Source organism: Canis lupus, chromosome 6 (assembly GCF_048164855.1).
Source record: "Canis lupus baileyi chromosome 6, mCanLup2.hap1, whole genome shotgun sequence".
NCBI lineage: Eukaryota > Metazoa > Chordata > Mammalia > Carnivora > Canidae > Canis > Canis lupus.
Window position 1 is genome coordinate 38,513,178 of NC_132843.1, and position 18,786 is coordinate 38,531,963.

The 18,786-nt window shown below is 52.6% G+C and overlaps 2 protein-coding genes and 1 long non-coding RNA gene across 9 annotated transcripts in view; 2 read left to right on the plus strand and 1 right to left on the minus strand.

The window, feature by feature from the left end:
• The first annotated feature begins 80 nt into the window (after positions 1-80).
• On the plus strand, positions 81-9,152 carry AQP10 (aquaporin 10). The gene is made up of 7 exons (XM_072829696.1): positions 81-5,138; positions 5,563-5,728; positions 6,284-6,410; positions 7,018-7,155; positions 7,253-7,371; positions 7,587-7,804; positions 8,233-9,152. Exons 1-7 carry the CDS (start codon positions 4,924-4,926, stop codon positions 8,420-8,422), a joined length of 1,173 nt encoding a protein of 390 aa, XP_072685797.1. The 5' UTR covers positions 81-4,923; the 3' UTR covers positions 8,423-9,152.
• The window catches only part of LOC140635301 (uncharacterized), a 16,153-nt gene continuing 903 nt past the window's right edge, over positions 3,537-18,786 (minus strand). Inside the window, exons 2-4 of one of the 3 annotated variants that reach the window (XR_012032655.1) lie at positions 11,268-11,481; positions 4,835-5,741; positions 3,537-4,241 (exon numbers count right to left, since the gene is read on the minus strand). This is a non-coding gene — a long non-coding RNA (uncharacterized lncRNA). Of the gene's footprint in view, positions 4,242-4,834; positions 5,742-11,267; positions 11,482-18,786 lie in introns of those variants that run through there. The other 2 variants (XR_012032654.1, XR_012032656.1) reach the window with 2 other exon arrangements.
• Positions 9,619-18,786, plus strand: part of ATP8B2 (ATPase phospholipid transporting 8B2) — a 20,022-nt gene continuing 10,854 nt past the window's right edge. Inside the window, exons 1-11 of one of the 5 annotated variants that reach the window (XM_072829655.1) lie at positions 9,619-9,756; positions 11,547-11,614; positions 13,532-13,590; positions 13,890-14,003; positions 14,127-14,225; positions 14,506-14,567; positions 14,663-14,735; positions 15,445-15,515; positions 15,740-15,819; positions 16,643-16,801; positions 17,005-17,093. In XM_072829655.1, the coding sequence (XP_072685756.1) occupies positions 11,584-11,614; positions 13,532-13,590; positions 13,890-14,003; positions 14,127-14,225; positions 14,506-14,567; positions 14,663-14,735; positions 15,445-15,515; positions 15,740-15,819; positions 16,643-16,801; positions 17,005-17,093 (837 nt within the window). In that variant the 5' untranslated portion in view covers positions 9,619-9,756; positions 11,547-11,583. Of the gene's footprint in view, positions 9,757-11,546; positions 11,615-12,142; positions 12,303-12,961; positions 13,140-13,531; positions 13,591-13,889; positions 14,004-14,126; positions 14,226-14,495; positions 14,568-14,662; positions 14,736-15,444; positions 15,516-15,739; positions 15,820-16,642; positions 16,802-17,004; positions 17,094-18,786 lie in introns of those variants that run through there. The other 4 variants (XM_072829654.1, XM_072829653.1, XM_072829658.1 and 1 more) reach the window with 4 other exon arrangements.

Below are 18,786 nucleotides of genomic sequence, written 5' to 3' on the forward strand. Positions count from 1 at the left end.
CAAGCTCTCTCCAGTCGGCGGGACCCGCCTGCTGCGCGGGGTGAGTGGAGGCTCTTCTACTTTGTAGTACCATCCAGGGCTTCCCAGATTATTTTGGCCCACAGTATTCTTACTTCTTAATTTTTTGTTCTGCTTCCCAACCCTGATTTGATAATCAGGTTAATTTGGTCAGGATAATCAGGATAATTTGGTCAGGTACTGGTAGAAAATGAGTATTCTTATGGAGGAGATACCTAGAGACAATTCCAGGAAAATTTACACAGGGATGCATTAGAGTCTAACAAGCGGAAGTGTGTGTGGAAATGTAGGGACACCTGCTTCCCCAGGTGTGGGATCACTATGATCGGACATTTCACGAGGTAATTTGATGAAATACATTGGCAAATATTTTTTCCTTTAGTGGGTATGTATTCCCCCCCCCGCCCCGCCCCATGTATGTTGGAGAAAATATAACTAGGACAAACGTTGCTAGATTTTTTTTTTCTCATTAAAGAAATTCTTAAGAGCACCTAGGTGGCTCAGTCGGTTGAGCATCCAACTTTTGGTTTCAGCTCAGGTCATGATCTCAGTCATGAGACTGAGCCCTGCATCAGGCTCCATGCTGAGCTCGAGTCTGCTTGTCCATCTCCTTCCCACTCTTTTTTTTTCCTTCCCACTCTTTCCCCACTCTACCCCCCTGCTCAGTCTCTCTCTCTCTTTCTCAAATAATAAACCTTTAAACAAAAACAAAACTTTAGCACTGTGGTTTATAGTGGCAGATCTTAAACATTTGTTTACCTCTGTTTTCTTGAAATTTCACTAAAATGACAATAAAGGGATTTTTCTAAGGAAGCAAATCATAAGAACAAAGAGATATAATCATGAAATTTTGTCTTTTCTCTTTATTATATCTTTATGTGAACAGAAGTTGATTTATTACCCAAGAAGTTGTTTATATTTCTCTTTATAGTTAGTGCTCTTTATATCTTAGGAATATCCCCAACCCAAGGTTAAAAAAATATTTCTTTATCCTCTACAAGTTTTATTAGTTCTGCTTTTTATATTTAGGTTTTTATTTATTTATTATTTTAAAAAGATTTTATGTATTTATTCATGAAAGACAGGCTCCCTGTGGGGAGCCCAATGCAGGATTTGATGCCAGGACTCTGGGATCATGCCCTGAGCTGGAGGCAGATGCTCAACCACTGAGCCACCCAGGTATCCCTACATTTAAGTTTTTAAATCCATCAAGAATTTATCTTCCTATGGGGTATGAACCACAGAACCAGGATGCCTCGGCAGCTCAGCAATTGAGTGTCTGCCTTTGGCTCAGGGCATGATCCCAGGGTCCTGGGATTGAGTCCCATATTGAGCTCCCTGCATGGAGCCTGCTTCTCCCTCTGCCTATGTCTCTGCCTGTTTCTCTCTGTGTCTCATGAATAAATAAATGGAATCTAAAAAAAAAAAAAAAAAAAAAGAAACATGGGACCAACTTCATTTTATTCTATTTGGGAAAATACATATGCATATGTATGTACAGATATGAATATATTTTGTACACACACAAATACACATGGTTCCCTGTGCTGGGCCTTTCTGTCTGTCCTGTTAATCTATTTGTCTCTGTGCCTACTCACATTTTAAAATTGCAGACTTGTATTTAGTAGAACATGTCCTCTGACTTTTTTCTCCTTTTAGTATGTAAGGATACAATTTCTTAATTAATTAATTAATTAATTAATTAGAAAAAGCACACGTGGGCAGCCCCGGTGGCTTAGTGGTTTAGCGCCGCCTTCAGACCCGGGTTTGAGTCCCACGTCGGGCTCCCTGCATGGAGGCTGCTTCTCCATCTGCCTGTGTCTCTGCCTCTCTCTCTCTCTCTCTCTGTCTCTGTCTCTAATAGGTGAATAAAATCTTAAAAAAAAAAAAAAAAAAAAGTTTGAAAAAGCACATGTATGAGTGGGGGCGGGGGGCAGAGGGAGAGAGAATCTCAACCAGACTCTGCTGAGCATAGAGCCCAGCTCTATCCCACAGCCCTGAGATCATGACCTGAGCCGAAGCCAAGAGTTGGATTCTGAACTCACTGAGCCACCCAGGCACCCTTACAATTGATTTTTCTTTTAGGATTTTATTTATTTATTCATGAGAGACACAAAGAGGCAGAGACACAGGCAGAGGGAGAAGCAGGCACCACGCAGGGAGCCCAATGCGGAACTCGATCCTGGGTCTCCAGGATTTTATGCCTTGGGCCAAAGGCGGTGCTAAACCGCTGGGCCACCGGGGTTGCCCACAATTGATTTTTCTAATCAGCTTTTCAGAGTACCACTTTAAACACATGGAGCTGGAGATGACCAGACATTTGTGGATAGCCTCCAGCATGAACAGTGGACTCAGACAAGAGAAGCGACTTGGGAGAAACATACCTGCAGAAAGATGATTTAGCAAGGGCACGTTTTAATGTCCTTAGAAATATAAGATGATACATCCATAAAGAAGGTATTCTTGCAAAAGAGGAATAAACAAAATAAGAATGAACTTTGAGGAGTTTAAAAAAATGTGATGGCAGAAATGAAAAACTGTAAAAAGATTTTATTTTATTTTAATTAAGAAAAAAATTTTTTTATTTATTCCTGAGATAGAGGCAGAGACACAGGCAGAGGGAGGAGCAGGCTCCATGTAGTGAGCCCGACGTGGGACTTGAACCTGGGTCTCCAGGATCAGGCCCTGGGCTGAAGGCAGCGCTAAACCGCTGAGCTACCAGGGCTGCCCTTATTTTAATTTTTTTTAAAGATTTTATTTTCTATTTTTTATTTTTTAATTTTATTTTAAAGATTTTACAGGGCTGCCCCTGTATAAAGATTTTAATGACAAAGGTGAGGAAATCTCTAGAAAGACCAAGTGATAGAGATAGAAAACAGGAAAAAAGTACACCTGAAACTAATAGAATGTTTACATGTTGACTATGTTTCATAAAAATTTTTTTAGAAAAGGAAAAAAAGAGGGGGACGCTTGGGTGGCTCAGCGATTGAGCGCTTCCCTTTGGCTCAGGGTGTAATACCAGGGTCCTGGGATTGAGTCCTGCATCAGGCTCCCCTGAGGGAGCCTGCTTCTCCCTCTGTGTCTCTCTCTGCACCTCTCTTTGTGTCTCTCGTGAATAAGTAAAATCTTAGAAAAAGAAAAAAACGATAAGAAAACTAACAATGGGGCAGCCCCAGTGGTGCAGCGGTTTGGCGCCGCCTGTAGCCTGGGGTGTGATCCTGGAGACCAGGGATCGAGGCCCGCGTCGGGCTCCCTGCATGGAGCCTGCTTCTCCCTTGCCTGTGTCTCTGCCTCTCTGTATGTCTATGAATAAATAAATAAAATCTTTAAAAAAAAAAAAAAAGAAAAACTAACAATGTAAACCATCAATGAAATAAACCAAGAAAATATCCCAGAAGTGGAGAGTTTTACTTCTTTTTAAAAATTTTTAAAGGCAGAGACACAGGCAGAGGGAGAAGCAGGCTCCATGCAGGGAGCCCGATGTGGGACTCCATCCCAGGTCTCCAGGATCAGGCCCTGGGCTGAAGGTGGCGCTAAACCACTGAGCCACCGGGGCTGCCCGAGAATTTTACTTCTAACCTGAAAGACCCGCTACATGCTAAATAGCAAGGAAAAAAATAAACCCACACTACTTCAGAACACTAGAGACAAAGGAAAATCAAAATGATTTGAGAGAAGGTTCAGAGGAATCGGGATTCAGGATTCTTAGTTGCATCTACCCAGATGTCCCTATCTCAAGTGTCAGGATCCTACCCTTTTTCTTTCAGGACCCTACCCTTGACACAGGAAACCTACTGGGGCTGAGAATTGCACTTTCTCTAAAACTCTGCTACTCATACACTTCACATCTGAGCTGGTCCTCCACTCTAATGCTCACTGGTTGCAAGAGGTTAGGCTTTCCTGAAATGCTGTCAAGGGAGCCCAGTGGCTTTTGCGGTCTGCCTTTGCTTGGTGATGGGTTTTGCAGAACCCAGTGACCATTTCCCTCAGCCTCTTCTTCAGTGCTGGAGATACTGCACAAGTGCATGTCCTTCCAACCAGTCACCGCTTCCAGCTGCCCACTGCTGGCCGTTTTAATCATTGCATTATTTCAAGCTAGAGACGATCCATATTCTACCTACTACCATGATAGAGTTCTTGTCAACCAGCCCGTGAGTGATCGCCCAAATTCCGTTCTAGATTTTGTGGAACCACTCCTGACACCAACTCTTAAATTGGGTTCCCTGGGAAAAGACAAAGATGAAAAGAGACATGAGCAAGGTTTCTTGGGGGTGCTAGCACTCTCTGGGGATACAAATGCTAGGAAGTTGAAGGCAGGATGAGGCAGAGTGGGGACTGACACAAGGAAGTTGCAAGAGAAGCCTCAGCTAATGCTAAGGGGACTTTGAAGCTAGAGTGACCCTTCAGGGTTGTTCTGTATTGAGGCAAAGAGGCCAGGTCGTTGTATCCCTGCATCAACCAGTTGTTGACATGAACCCTATAGGAGAGCATGTCACCTTGGGTGAAGCCATCTTAAGCCATGGAAGGTAGTACCACGAGGGAAACAGGTGTGTGCTCTCAGCATCTGATATTCCCAGCAGCTGGGAAATGGGTGCATTGCCCCTGAATGGGCACCTGCGTGTAGAGCATTCTGATATCCACTAAACCCAGTAAAGAACTACTGCGTACAGATATGCCCACTATTGCATTAGAACCTGGGGCTTATGGGGCCCACCTCTCAAGAACCTTGTAAACTATATATAGTATCTTCATGTGTATGTTTCCACCTACCAGAAGAACATGCTCTATGGGAGAACACACACTGTATTTTGCTCACCCTGCTCCCCAGGTCTGGAATTTGACTCATAGTTGAATGAAGCTAATTGGAGGCTTGTGATAAGAAGTAGGAAGTGGTGGCTCTGTGTTATGCAGAATCAGGGTGGCAAGCATCCAGAGAAGGGGGGGGTGGGGCTCCCTGTGGGCAAAAAGTGCTCCTTTAGCCATGGCAGGGGACACAAAGCTGTAGCACTTTCTAACCAAGGTGAGCTCTGCACGAGGGAAGTGCAAGTGTTCACCGAGTGGATTTCATTTCTGCAGCTTCTGGTCGTTGGCCCAGCTTCTCTGGATGACTGTGGAACTTTGTAAGCATCCAAATGGAAGAAACACTTCGCATTCCACATGAAAAGCATTGTGCAATAGGGGATGGAGAGTCAGAAGATCTGGATTTGAATTCAGGCTTAGCCCTTAAGTAGCTGTGTGGCCTTGGAGAGTCCTGAGGGTCTCCAGTCCCTCATGAGCAGAGTGGGAGGAGTGGTGCTTCCTTCCAGGGTGGTCGAGGCCACCTGCATTGATGCAGGACACTTCCTCCTGCCCATCAGCACAGGAAGAATGACAATGGCAGACAAAGTACACAGAGCCCGGGCAAACTCCAGGCTCTGGTCGTGCACCAAGCTTGTCCTTGGACATTCTCCCATCATCTCTATGTCCTTAGCCTACACACGTGTACAGATACTGCTGTTCAAGAGCTGAGGTAATTGGTTTTAAAGTCTGTTCCTTATCTGGCAGGCACTACTCGTGTGCCTATGCAGACGGAGGGAGCAGCAGCCAGAGACAGGGTGTCCTCACCATGGCCTACAGCCACCCCCTGGCCAAAGTCAAGAGCAGGCTCCAGATCCGCAGCCACCTGGTCCGACAGTGCCTGGCAGAGTTTCTGGGAGTGTTCGTGCTCATGGTAGGCTGGGTAACTGGGGAAGGAAAGAGGGGAGGTGGGGAGAAGTTTTTGGCTCCTCTTGGTGTCTCCCTTCTTTAACTGCCTATCAATTCTCTCCCTTCCCTCCCCTCCCCTCCCCTCCCCTTCCCTTCCCTTTTCTTCATGTGAGAGACCCAGAGAGAGGCAGAGACACAGGCAGAGGGAGAAGCAGGCTCCCTGTGGGGATCCTGATGTGGGACTGGATCCCCGGACCAGGGATTATGCCCTGAGCCAAGACAGAAACTCAACCACTGAGCCACGTAGGCGTCCCTGCCCATCATTTCTCTCCCTGCCCTTGTCCCTTCCATTCCTGTCCATCTCTCATCCTCCTTCCCTGTTGTCACTCGTCCTTCACATCTCTCCTTTATTTTCCCTCCATGTGTTTTTCTCCCTTCCCTGTCGACTCCTGCTCATTCAACAACCCTGGCTGTTCCTCTGGCTTTGCCAGGTGCTCTGTCCCCCTCTGGTTGCCCGGGCTCCCTGTTCCTGGGGCTCCCTGTTCCTGGTTCTCGTTCCTCATCTTTCCTCTCCTACCAGATCCTCACTCAGGGTGCTGTGGCACAAGCTGTCACCAGTGGAGAAGGCAAAGGCAACTTCTTCACCATGTTCCTGGCTGCCTCCCTAGCTGTTACGATAGCCATCTACGTGAGTGGTAATGTTTCAGGTGAGGAGGGTGGGAACTGGTCATCCTTGGGACAGAACATGCACGTGAGTGTGGGTAGATGGCAGATCCTCCAGTGACTCATAAACATTGTCTCCTTGAGCTTGACCGGTGCCTTGGACTGGGATGACTGGGATATGCCTTGGGCTGGGTCCAGCCCCTCCCCTGTGTGTGTGTCTCCTGAACTCACTTAGGCAGAGATCTTTGGCAAAGCGTTAGGGTAAGTGCTTGCCTTCTTGTGTCCCCTGCTGAAGCCCTCTGGAGTCATCACCTGCTGGTCCCCAGACAGGTGCTATTGTCAGTGTGCCTGGCTGCAGCCCTGAGATGTGAACACTGTCTTAGGAAGATCTGGGGCTTTCTTGTGTGATCCGGTTGAGCCTCAGCTTCCTGACACATCTGCCTGAGGAGTAGGGGGGTGGCAGGGGCACCTGGCAGGCTCAGAGGAGTGTGTGACTCTTGATCTCAGGATTGTGAGTTTGAGCCCTACGCTGGGAATACTATTTTAAATAAGTAAAAAATTTTTCAAAGTCGTGAAGAGTAGCAGTAGTACCTGGTGTGTGCCTGGCAGTGGCACTTAATGGATGTTGTTTTCTTTTCTGGATCGCTAAAGGGGCCCACCTGAATCCAGCCTTCTCCCTGGCCATGTGCCTCCTGGGACGCCTCCCCTGGGCCAAGCTCCCCATTTACTGCCTGGTGCAGCTTCTGTCTGCTTTCTGTGCTTCAGGAGCCACCTATGCTCTCTATTACGGTAATGTGGTCAGGAGCATCTGCATGTGGCTAGGAGTGCCTTGCAGTGATTTTGAGCCAATGAAGATGGAAATCCTGGGTGTCCTTCTCCCCTGCAGATGCCCTACAGAACTATACAGGTGGGAACCTGACAGTGATGGGCCCCAAGGAGACGGCCTCCATATTTGCCACCTACCCTGCCCCTTATCTGTCCCTGAACAATGGCTTCCTGGATCAGGTAACTGTGAAGGGAGAGTTGGAAAAGCCCCAGTCTTTGCCTTGTCCCCTCTGGCCCTGGGGAATGTGGGGTTGGGTCTATTTCAGCACCACCCCCATTCCTGTATTGGACAAAGTCAGATGACATGGGCTGGTGGCCTAGGATGCTTGGGTGAGAAAGAACAGTTGGACCATCTGGCAGCTTATGGGGGCTCCTCTGCCTCTGTTGACCCCAAGGTTCTGGGCACAGGGATCCTGATTGTGGGGATCTTGGCCATCCTGGACACACGGAACAAAGGAGTGCCTGCGGGTCTGGAGCCTGTGGCTGTTGGGCTGCTGATCCTGGCCATTGGGCTATCCATGGGTGCCAACTGTGGGTTCCCACTCAACCCCGCCCGGGACCTGGGCCCACGGCTTTTCACCTACGTGGCCGGTTGGGGCCCTGAAGTCTTCAGGTGAGAGAGGACAGCGTCCCTCTCCAGTACCTGCACTCTCCTCCCTCTGCGAAGGGCTCTGAGTCTAGGTCCCAGCTCTCTCCTCTTGCATAGTTCTCCTGGCCTGTTAGGACAATGTCCCTCATCTAAGCCCTGGTTCTCCCTTTGCCTCTTACCTCCTACTCCCTTCCCATACAAACTGTAGAGATGGTGTTCTTGGGCATATCATATGACCTCCTTGGGCAGTAGCGACCTCATCAGCAAAATGGATATATTCAGATAATTCCCTAAGGCAAGAGGCTGGACCAGGCTCTCCTGGGGTCTCTTAAGTGCCATGCTGTTGAAGCTCCCCAGGAACTGCTTTCAAGAGTGCACTAGGTACTGCCCCCAGTCTGCCATGAAGGCTAGGGGAGCCAGCCCTGAGGTCATCTTGTGTCCTTCTCTTGTAGTGCTGGTAATGGCTGGTGGTGGGTGCCTGTAGTGGCCCCTCTGGTAGGGGCTACTCTTGGCACAGCCACATATCAGCTGCTGGTGGCTCTCCACCATTCTGAAGAGTCAGAGCCGGCTCAGGATCTAGAGTTTGCCCAACATAAAGCTTCAGACTTGGAAATTCCTGCCTCCGCTCAGTGTAAGCTATGATTCTGACATTGCAGCCCTCATCTCCCTTGTGGACACTGGAGAGGGCCAGAGACCCAGGGCTGGTGACAAGACATTCTCTGTACCAGTTCGCTCTTCAAGCCATCCTTTCCCCTGAACTGGGCAGGATACTTGGACGGGGCGGTAACCCCGCGCCAGGCCCCTCCCGCTGGCCCTCCTTGCTCCCCCCCCCCCCCCCCCAGCAGGTCTTGGGACAATGATGGCTTCCGCGGACGAAGAGCCTCCCAGTGGCCGCCAAAGGGTGCACCCTGGAGGGGCCCGGGGTGGGGTGGGGGGCGGGCAGCCTCGGTGAGGGGGGCTCCTAGCCCCAAGACCTCTGCGCAGCCTCGCGGGGCAGCTCCCCAGGTGGCGAGGAGACGACCGGGAGCGCAGGGGGAGAACTGAGGCACAGCCCGGTGCCCAGACGCTCCAGCCATCCCTCCCGGAGAGGGGTGCGGTGCGCCCAGGAGTAAGGCCCTGACTCTGGGGCCGCGGGGGGGGGGGGGCGGGGGGGCGGGGGAGGCTCGCTCTCACGCCCCTACCTGGCCGCCCTCCCGGGACCCTTTCCAGTGAATAAGAGCGCCAGGGCTCCCTTTGGGGTGCCCGGCTGGCTCAGTCGGAGGACTTGCCAGTTGATCTCGGAGGCCGTGAGTTGGAGCCCCATGTTGGGTGTGCAGATTACTTAAGTAAATGAACTTAAAAAAAAAAAACAAAAAACAAAAAACGTCTGGGCTCGTTACTCTCTGGCCGACTGGAGACGTGCGGTGAGGTGGAGGGGCCCCTGGGTGGAGGTGCCCCTGGATGAAGGGGCCGTGGGATGGAGGGGCCCCTGGGTGGAGGGGCGGTGGGATGGAGGGGCCCCTGGGTGGAGGGGCGGTGGGATGGAGGGGCCCCTGGGTGGAGGGGCCGTGGGATGGAGGGGCCCCTGGGTGGAGCGCCGTGGGATGGAGGGGCCCCTGGGTGCAGGGGCCGCGGGATGGAGGGGTCCCGGGGTGGAGGTGCTCCGGGATGGAGGTGCCGCGGGAGGGGCGGGGGCCACGGCTCGGAAGGGTTAAGACCCCCAATCCCCCGCCCCGCACAAAGATGGCGGCTCCCTCCTTCCCTCCCCCTCTCCTCCTCCCCAAAGCCCCCGCCCGCCCCCCGCCTCTGCCGCCGACTCCGTCACTTCCGCCCCGCTGCGGCCGAAACTGACACAAAGTAGCGGGCCGAGCCCCGGGGGAGCGGGGCTGCAGCTGGGGGCGGGAGCCCGGGGGAGCCGAGCCGAGCGCCCCCCGCCGCAGCCCCCGGCATGGGCTGGACGGGGCGGCCGGGGCGGGCGCCCGGCGCCGCGCGCTGAGGTGAGGCAGGGGGGCTGAAGGGAGGGGGCGGCGCGGCGGGGAGTGCCGCCCGACACTTGTAGGGTGAGGGATGCGTCTCTGGAGGGGGCCCCAGGAGGAGTCTGACCCTGACCACGGAAGGGGTACGGGATCCCATTTCCTGCCGTCCCCTTGACCTGCCAACCTTCTCTGGGAGAAGGGGTCCGTCTTCCCGGCTTAGGCTTCGGGCTGGAAGGGAGTGGGGGCCCGGCCAGAGGAGGAGCACTGCCTTCCTCCCAGAGCCGGCTATTTTTATTCTAAATGTGGCTGCAGAGGGGGCTGGGGCCGGGTGATGGGCAGGGCAACGTGGCTGGTGTGCCTAGTGTTAAAGAAACCCAGGCTGTAGGAGCCTGGGGAGAAGCGAGTGCCGTCCCCCATGTCTCCCACTCTTGCTCCCTCCCCACCAGAGCCCCAGAGGGGATGAGTTCTGGGAGCAAGTCAGCTTTCATTCTCCTCAGGGCCTTAGAAGTAAAACAACTTTCCTGATCTGTGTCCAGACTCGGGAATCCTAAGAGTGTGTGTGGTCCCTTCATTAATTCTTTCGTAGGACTCAAGCCCAGATCTTCAGGCTGGTGGTGTTTCTTGATGGACTCTCTTTTGGAGGGTGGGGCTGGCTATGGAACTTGTGGTGCCCACCCTCCCATCTTCTCCTTTAGCCTCTTCCTCCACACCCCACCCTGCTGTGACTCATGCTCTAGACTGGGTGGAGACCCTGGCCAGGGCCCCTGGAGGAGGGCTTGGCATCTCCCAAACATGGATGAAGTTTTTTCCTCCTGAGCCAGGCACCCTTGGCAAGATCAGTGTTGGGAAGGGTCGGGGAGGAAGAGGACTTCTGGCTTTCTGCCTGACCTGGGGTTCAGAAAGGGAGTCTGAGTTAGTAAAGGGATGGCTGGTGTGGGTGACAGGCTGTGGCCAGAGTCTGTAATTATAGAGGTTGGTCAGACAGGCAATCAGTATCTTTTTGGGCTGACAGGCTGGCAGGCTGTGCCTCGGAGGCCCTGGACAAGGGAACAGATGAGGGGGAAGGCTTTTCACCCAGACAGAGAAAGAGGAGGTGACAAGAGGACCCAGGGCCTGGCTGGCAATAGGGATGAGGCTCTGACCCTGTCTCCTAGGCCAGACCTTTTACCTTTTTAGGTGAAAGGGACATGGTAAGATGGAAGGAAAAACAAAGACCTGTGTGATGCTCCCTGAGCCTGTATCTACTGCCATCCTGGCGGGGCTGGGCTTGTGGGGAGGGAGAGAGAGGGTGACTCCCCAGCACAGTGGGCAAGGCCCCTCTGCTGACCCAGGAAGTGAGAGGAAGTGGTTTGGGGACCTGTTCAGGAAATGAAGCCCAGGCCTGTAGTGTGAGCTCCCCTGGAGGAGGTGAGAATGGAAGCCCCAGCAGTGTGGGATGGCAGGATTATAAGCATTTTGAGAAGGGTGGAGCTTGCCCACTGTTTCCTGAGGCTCTGCCAGGTGTTTCCTGGCTCAGGTTCCCTCCACCCTACCCTTTGGAAACTCTGCTTTCCAGTAAACACAGGCACCTCTCATGGCCACCAGGAGGGCACAGGGGAGCATCCATTGCTGCGGGGATGGGTACCCTGAGTGCTGTGCTCCTCCTGTCTGTCTGGCCATTTCTCCTTCTTGTCTGCTTCCTTCTCTGCAGGTCTTGGCTTTTGTAGACTGGCAGTTCTGACACACACGTATCCAGGGCTGAGGCCTCTGCAGAGGGGAATGAAGGGTTACCCTTGGCTTTCTGACCTCACACATATGTCACCTTCCTGCAGGGTCTCCCATGGGATTGCTGGGACCTTGCTGGGTGAGATGGCACTGTGTGCACAAAAGCGCCCCCCAGGTAAGACGGGGGCAGCGAGGGGCGGGGGGTGGGGGAAGTGGAGGCCCTGTGTCATTGAGACTGGGTGTTATACTGTGGCTCAGGGAGCTGAGGGACGGACTAGCCGCAGTGAATCTGGGGGAGGGCGGATCACAACCCTGGGGGGAACCCGGGGCGCCAGGGGCACCTGAACGCCTCGCCTAGGGCCTGGGGCACTGGGTTCCCACGTCTCTTCTCCTTTCTCCATCCGTGCGGCCCTCCCGCTTTCCCTGCGGGCGGGGGCGGGAGGAAAGCGGTTACCCAGACAACGCTGCCCCCCCCCAGGGGCGGGGCTTCGCGGGTTTCGCCTACGCGGCGCTGGCAAGCGCGGCCCTGCGGGCGGGGGGCGGGCGGAGGGTGGAGCCGGGCCGCGGCGCTCCGGCCACTGGGCGCGCGGGCGGCGGGGTTGGGGGCGGCGGCCGCGGGCATGGCCCGGGCTGCAGGTGGGGCGCGCGCCCGACGGCCGGGGCTCCCCTGTGAGCGGCCGCGGCTGGTGCGCCTGCCCGGGGGGCTGCCGCGTCGGCGCCGCTGAGGCCGAGGACGACCGCGGACCGCCCGCTCTCCCCCGCTCAAACCGGGATCATGACGGTCCCCAAGGAGATGCCCGAGAAGTGGGCCCGGGCCGGGGCGCCCCTCTCCTGGAGCAGAAAGAAGCCCTCTTGGGGGACAGGTAACGGGAGGCGGCGCCTGGTAGCTCTCCCGAGCTCGTGCCCCCCTCCCCCAAGTTGTGTTGTCCGCAGCCTTCCCCAGCCTTCCCTGGGCCTCTCCTTGCCAGGCCCTGAGATCCTGGCTCCAGAGGATCTGCTCCCGCCTCTCTCTTGCATGGTCCTTGTTGAGGATGCTGGGGGCTCAGGCCCCAGGCCCCCCGGGGAGGTTTCTGGGAGTAAAGTGCCACGCGGGGAAGGAGCCTTGAGTAGGCAGAGGGTGCTGTTCTGAGCTCTGCAGGGGTTTTTGCAAGGCTGGTGGCAGGGGCCTGGAATCCTGCCTTTGGCTTTAGCATAGGTTGAGTGCCTTGTGTTGCCTGCCCCCCAGGAAGCCCCTCTTTTTCGGCCTGTGGCCCTTGTGACCCTCAGAGGTGGGCTGGAGGACCCTTCACAGGACAGCCCCATGTTCTGGGACATGGACTTGGTGCCTGCCGTCCCCCATCAGCGGGTGTTGAAGATGGGTGTAGCGCATCTGTCACTCAGTTAGTGGTAGTTGTTTGAGGGCGAGGTGTGCAGGTGGCCAGCCCTGTAAAGTCCACCCTGTTCCTGCCTCCTTCACTGCTGTTGCTGTCTTGGTCTGCATGACCCATATCCCTGACCCCCCCTTCTCCTGCCTGAAGACGGGCTTTGAAATAAGGTGATGTCATTGTGGGCCAGTCAGAAGGCTCTGCTGGTGACATGTGATGAGCAAAGGCTCCTGGAGGGGGTACGCACGTGGGGCTGTGAGCTGGGATGCTGCCGCAGAGCAGTTGCAGAGCACAGTGACCTGGTGACCACCGTCTTGCCACTCACCCCACCCCCAGGTTAGGAAGAGGGCAGTGCTCCAACCAGATCTGCAGGGGCTCCCAGGGGAAGGAAGGTCTATGTCTGCAGCTGCTGTTCCTCTGAGGATTCCTGAGGCCATAATGACTAAGGTGTTAATTAAAGGGGTGGGGGAGGGGATGTGAGTGCCCCTAGCAGAAGACCTTGACTTGTTGGTCTTGTCTTGTGAATGAATGCCTGCAGAGCCGATTGGCCAGGCTGGTGGTAAGAGGGAAGAACCAAGTGACACCTCACATGTGGCACCAGCTCCTTAAAATTGAGTACTCTGGAAAGGGCCAAGGGCCCTCACTGGAAACCCCACAAAATGGGTAGGCCTGACATCTTGTCAGGCCTCCTGTTTGCTCCTCCTGATTGCAGCATCGTTCTATTGCAGAAGAAGAAAGGAGGGCACGAGCCAATGACCGAGAATACAACGAGAAGTTCCAGTATGCGGTGAGTGACTGTAGCCCCCACCTGCTCCATCCTCCTGAGGGCCAGAGGGCACAGGCCCCCTTTAGGCTGGGGCCAGGGCAGGGAACCCCACCCCCCAACCGCTTTCCATACCTATTTTTTCTTACCTTCACCTGGACCCCACAAGACTGTCTTCTCTCCGCCACTTCCCCCTCCCACACCTGTGATTACTAGCTTTTAGGGGCAGAGGTTTGGGAAGTGTCGAAGCAGGGGGGCAACCTCCTCCTGGTTCTGGGTTGGGATTGGAGGCTGTCTGGTAATCTTCTCTCCCATTGTCGCAGAGTAACTGCATCAAAACCTCCAAGTACAATATTCTCACCTTCCTGCCCGTCAACCTCTTTGAGCAGTTCCAGGAAGTTGCCAATACCTACTTCCTGTTCCTTCTCATTCTGCAGGTGAGTGTCCTATAGGGAAACTTGCAACTCACGAAGCCAAGTAAAGTCTAGGAGCAAGGTCAGATTAGGGGGCTGAGGCACATGGGATGGGGCCTCAGAGCCATGCCCTCTTTTCTCTTGCAGTTGATCCCGCAGGTGTCTTCCCTGTCCTGGTTCACCACCATAGTGCCTTTGGTTCTTGTCCTTGCCATCACAGCTGTGAAAGATGCCACTGATGACTATGTGAGTGCTTCCATTCTTCCATTCCTGCACGTCTTCCTCACCCCTACTCCCAACATGCTCTCCTCTGCCTGGGACTGGTCCTTGGGGACCATGCCATCCCCCACCTGGCCCCTAGATCCGTGGCATCTTGGCCAAGGGCAGGGGGCAGAGCCACAGAAAGAGGCAATCTGTGGATAGGTGCACTGGAGATGAGGACCCAGCACACTTTGCATCCCACTGATCATCTCAGTCCCTAGGAGGGGGGGAAGGAAGGTGTCTTACTGTTCTTAGTTCTTTTCAGTTCCGCCACAAGAGTGATAACCAGGTGAATAACCGGCAGTCTCAAGTGCTCATCAATGGAAGGTGAGTATCTGTTGGGGACAGAGGGCCGCCAGGAGGAAGGGGCCCCCTGGGAACTTCTCTCTGACGGCTTCTTCTCTGTCTTCTCATTGCCTCAGCCTCCAGCAAGAGCAGTGGATGAATGTCTGTGTTGGTGATATTATCAAGCTAGAAAATAATCAGTTTGTGGCGGTAAGGGACAAGGTGGCCCTCTGGGCCTGCAAGTCTCTTCCTCTTTTTTTTTTTTTTGGCAGAGAAATAAGTCTTTCTTCATTTATTACTGTCTCATAATTATCTGTGGATTGAACTTTCTTGAGTGGGGAGCTTCTTTTTTTAAATTTAATTTTATTTATTTACTTTTTTTTTTTTTTAATTTACTTATTCATGAGAGATACAGAGAGAGAGAGGCAGAGACACAGGCAGAGGGAGAAGCAGGCTCTATGCAGGGAGCCCGACGCGGGACTTGATCCCAGGTCTCCAGGATCACACCCTGGGCTGCAGGTGGCGCTAAACCACTGCGCCACCAGGGCTGCCCTATTTATTTACTTTTTGAGAGAGAGTGCATGTGTGCGCACACGTGAAAGGGGGAGGGGCAGAGGGAGAGGAGAATCATAAGCAGTCTCCACGCTCAGTGCAGAGCCCATCACAGAGCTCTATCTCACCACCCTCAGATCACAACCTGAGCTGAAATCAAGAGTCCGATGCTTAACCGACTGAGCCCCCGAGGTGCCCTGGGTGGGAAGCCTCTGTGCCATATTAATATACCTGGGCTGGCTTCTTTCTAGCCATTCACACTTGGGACTAAGCAAACCAAGAATCCTTAGGGGAAGGAAGGATCAACAAGGAGTGCATTGCGAGTGGAGGGCTGGCTGTCAGGCTTCTCACCAGGCTTTCTCTCTAGGCGGATCTCCTCCTCCTTTGCAGCAGTGAGCCCCATGGCCTGTGTTACATAGAGACAGCAGAACTTGATGGGTGAGTGTCACAAATTTTCTGTCTCCTTAAGGGTAAAAAGCTAATTTTTTGGAAGAGATTACCAGGTCTGGGATCTCTACCTTTTGAAAAATTTAGGGATCAGAAAGGCTTTGGGTATGTGGAAGTACACTCAGTAATGAAGGTGATGCCCCAAGGTCAGGTGCTCCCAGATAGAGTCTAGAGGAAGTGAAGGGAGCCAGGACTTAGGGACGCTGTCCTTCCAGAGAGACCAACATGAAAGTGCGCCAGGCAATCCCAGTCACCTCGGAGTTGGGAGACATCAGTAGGCTCGCCAAGTTTGATGGTGAGTGATTTTGGAGAAGCGGCTTTCAGGTAGAGGAGGCGGGTTGGGTTTTGGGGTTTCAGTTGTACCTTCTCCGTTTTGCTGTGATGCAGCTCCCTGGATTTTTCTTTGTGGAGGAGTGTCAGCAATGTAAGGTGGCTACCACTACTTTTGAGTTCATGGCTGTTACAGGAGGTCTTCATGGCTGATACCTCCCTCCTTGCTGTGTGTGTTGAGAGAAATTCAGTTTATTCTTATCTGGCTCCAAATAGTGGTATATGTTAGAAGGCCAGACTATAGTGTGTATAAGAAAAACACCTCCTCCCTTCCACCCTGTTAGGTAGCCAGGTGCCCTGGTCCTTTAGTGCGTATCTGTCCACACTCTGTTTATACAGATGTGAACACCAAGCCCTGGGATCGTACTGCACCCAAATCTCTACACCTGCTTTTCCTTACCTATTAAATCCATCAGGTTATCTTGTTGCATCATGGTTTACAGAAACCTCCCTCGTTCCTTTTACTGGCTGTGTCATGTTCCTCAGAGCTGATGCGGTACAATGTTGCTTGACCATTCCATTGCCAGTTTTTTGCTGTTCAGAGAACGCTTGAGTAAACCCATTGTGACGTATGCTGTTGTTTCTGTAGAACAGAGTCCCCGCAGTGGGATCACAGGGCCGGAGGGTATGTGTACCTTTAATATCCGTTCATGCCAGCTCTTTCTTCCTGCTAAGTCACCAAACCTCAGCCCCTGGCCGTGTGCAGAGGCACCTCTCTCAGCTGTATCTTGGCTCATAGGAAGGCTGTCAGCGGCGCCTGGAATGGCAGCATTCTGTCTCCTGCTCAGGTGAGGTCGTCTGCGAGCCTCCCAACAACAAGCTGGACAAGTTCAGTGGGACCCTTTACTGGAAGGAGAGCAAGTTCCCCCTGAGCAACCAGAACATGCTCCTGCGAGGCTGCGTGCTGCGGAACACCGAGTGGTGCTTTGGGCTGGTCGTCTTTGCAGGTGAGCCTCCCAGGGCCCCAGGAATGAAGAGTGAGTGGTGGAGCCACAGCCACCCTCCGGGGAGCTGGAGGAGCCCTCTGTCCAGGCACATTTCCAGCCAGCATCACTGCTCCACCCTGAGGTCCTGCAGTCTGGTGATGGGGGTAAAAACCCAGAGGCACATTGGTGGTTTGGCTTCCCCAGCTTCTCCCATTCCTTTCTAGGTCCTGACACTAAGCTGATGCAGAACAGTGGCAGGACCAAGTTCAAGAGAACAAGTATTGATCGCCTAATGAATACACTGGTGCTCTGGGTGAGTCTCCTCCCAGGAGTCCCCGGGCAGTTCTCGTTGCTCCCACCTCCCCTCCCTGGTCAGTAGTCAGGCTGCAGGTTTTGGCAGTGAAGCCACTGACAGGTCAGCCACTCAAAGGCAGCGTTTATTTCAGGCTCCCTTGAGCCTTGGTAGATGTTATTTAAAAGAACCTTCAGAACGTGGATGAATCAAGGACTGGATGAGAGCTAAAACAGATCTTCCCTTCTCTGGATTGCAGTTATGGTGGTACTTTGCTGCAGCATGTGACCTTCTGTTTGCTTTTGGCAGGGACAAGGAGGCCTTCATGGGGATGGAGAGGGAATTAAAAGAAAAATTTCCATTTGGCAGATGGATAATGAATGGGGTCTTTTCCCCTGACTTTTTTTTTTAAGAAAGATTTTATTTATTTATTCATGAGAGACAAAGAGAGGCAGGGACACACAGGAAGAGGGAGAAGCAGGCTCCCCACAAGGAGCTTAATGTGGGACTCCATCCTGGACCCCAGGATCATGTCCTGAGCCAAAGGCAAATGCTCAACCACTGAGCCACCCAGGTGTCCCTCCCCAGACTTCTAAGAGTGGATGATTCCAAAGGAAAAGTCTCTGTTTTAGTTTTTGACCATTCCTGAATCCTTGTCTTGTTTGACTAGAAATTTGAGCTCCTTGTTGGGTTCTCCTCCTCTTGCGCCCCCACTGCCTGCTGCTGACCCCCCACATGCCAGCTTGCCAAGGTTGGGGCCAGCCCCAGCCTTAAAGGGTTTGCTGAAACCTCGCTCGCTGCCAAGGGTCGTTGAGTCTCTCATGCACAGGCTTATATCGCCCCCTGGCGGTCCTTGGGCCCCTGGGCAATTCCTGTTTGGTTACGAAGCATCCATGGTGGATGGAGCTTCAGAAACATGTCTGAAATCAGTCTCCGCTTTTTACTTTTAACCACCAGAGAATCTTCTTATGAACCTTTTTCGGGGGTTACAAGATTTAAATCTTTAAAAGAATCTTTTACGATCTTTAAAAGATGTTTTACTTTCAAATAATCTATATTTATGAAGATAAAATTTGTTTCCCAGGGTAAAAATTTTTTCTGGCAATTTGTATGAGATGGTGAACATTACAGAAACTTGGCATTTTTGTTGGCTTGTGGAGGCTCAGTTCAGGTAGATGGATGAGTTGCCTTGTCACATTGAGGGTAGCTTGCTCGCATCTCCTCTGTCTGGGAAGGGCCCCAGTGTGTCCGTTTGGAAGCTGTACAGGTGTCTGAGCTCCCACGTCACATGGTTAAGAAATGTTCAGAGCGGGATCCCTGGGTGGCGCAGCGGTTTGGCGCCTGCCTTTGGCCCAGGGCGCGATCCTGGAGACCCGGGATCGAATCCCACGTCAGGCTCCCGGTGCATGGAGCCTGCTTCTCCCTCTGCCTGTGTCTCTGCCTCTCTCTCTCTCTCTCTCTCTCTCTCTGTGACTATCCTAAATAAATAAAATATTTAAAAAAAAAAAAAAAAAAAAAAAAAAAGAAATGTTCAGAGCGAGGGTCACATGATTGTTGGTCAGCTGGAACCTTTTACCAGTTCTGAGTGCTTCCCAGGAGAACATGCCAGCATTTTATTTTATTTTATTTTATTTTATTTTATTTTATTTTATTTTATTTTATTTTATTTTATTTATGTTATGTTATTTTATTTTATTTATTTTATTTTATTTTA

Excerpts from the sequence above, each read along its gene's own strand:
- AQP10 (XM_072829696.1), top strand. The coding sequence starts at position 4,924 with ATGCAGAATCAGGGTGGCAAGCATCCAGAGAAGGGGGGGGTGGGGCTC. Across the intron at positions 5,139-5,562 it reads CTGGATGACTGTGGAACTTT|GCACTACTCGTGTGCCTATG; the intron begins GTAAGCATCCAA and ends CTTATCTGGCAG. Across the intron at positions 7,156-7,252 it reads CACCTATGCTCTCTATTACG|ATGCCCTACAGAACTATACA; the intron begins GTAATGTGGTCA and ends TCTCCCCTGCAG.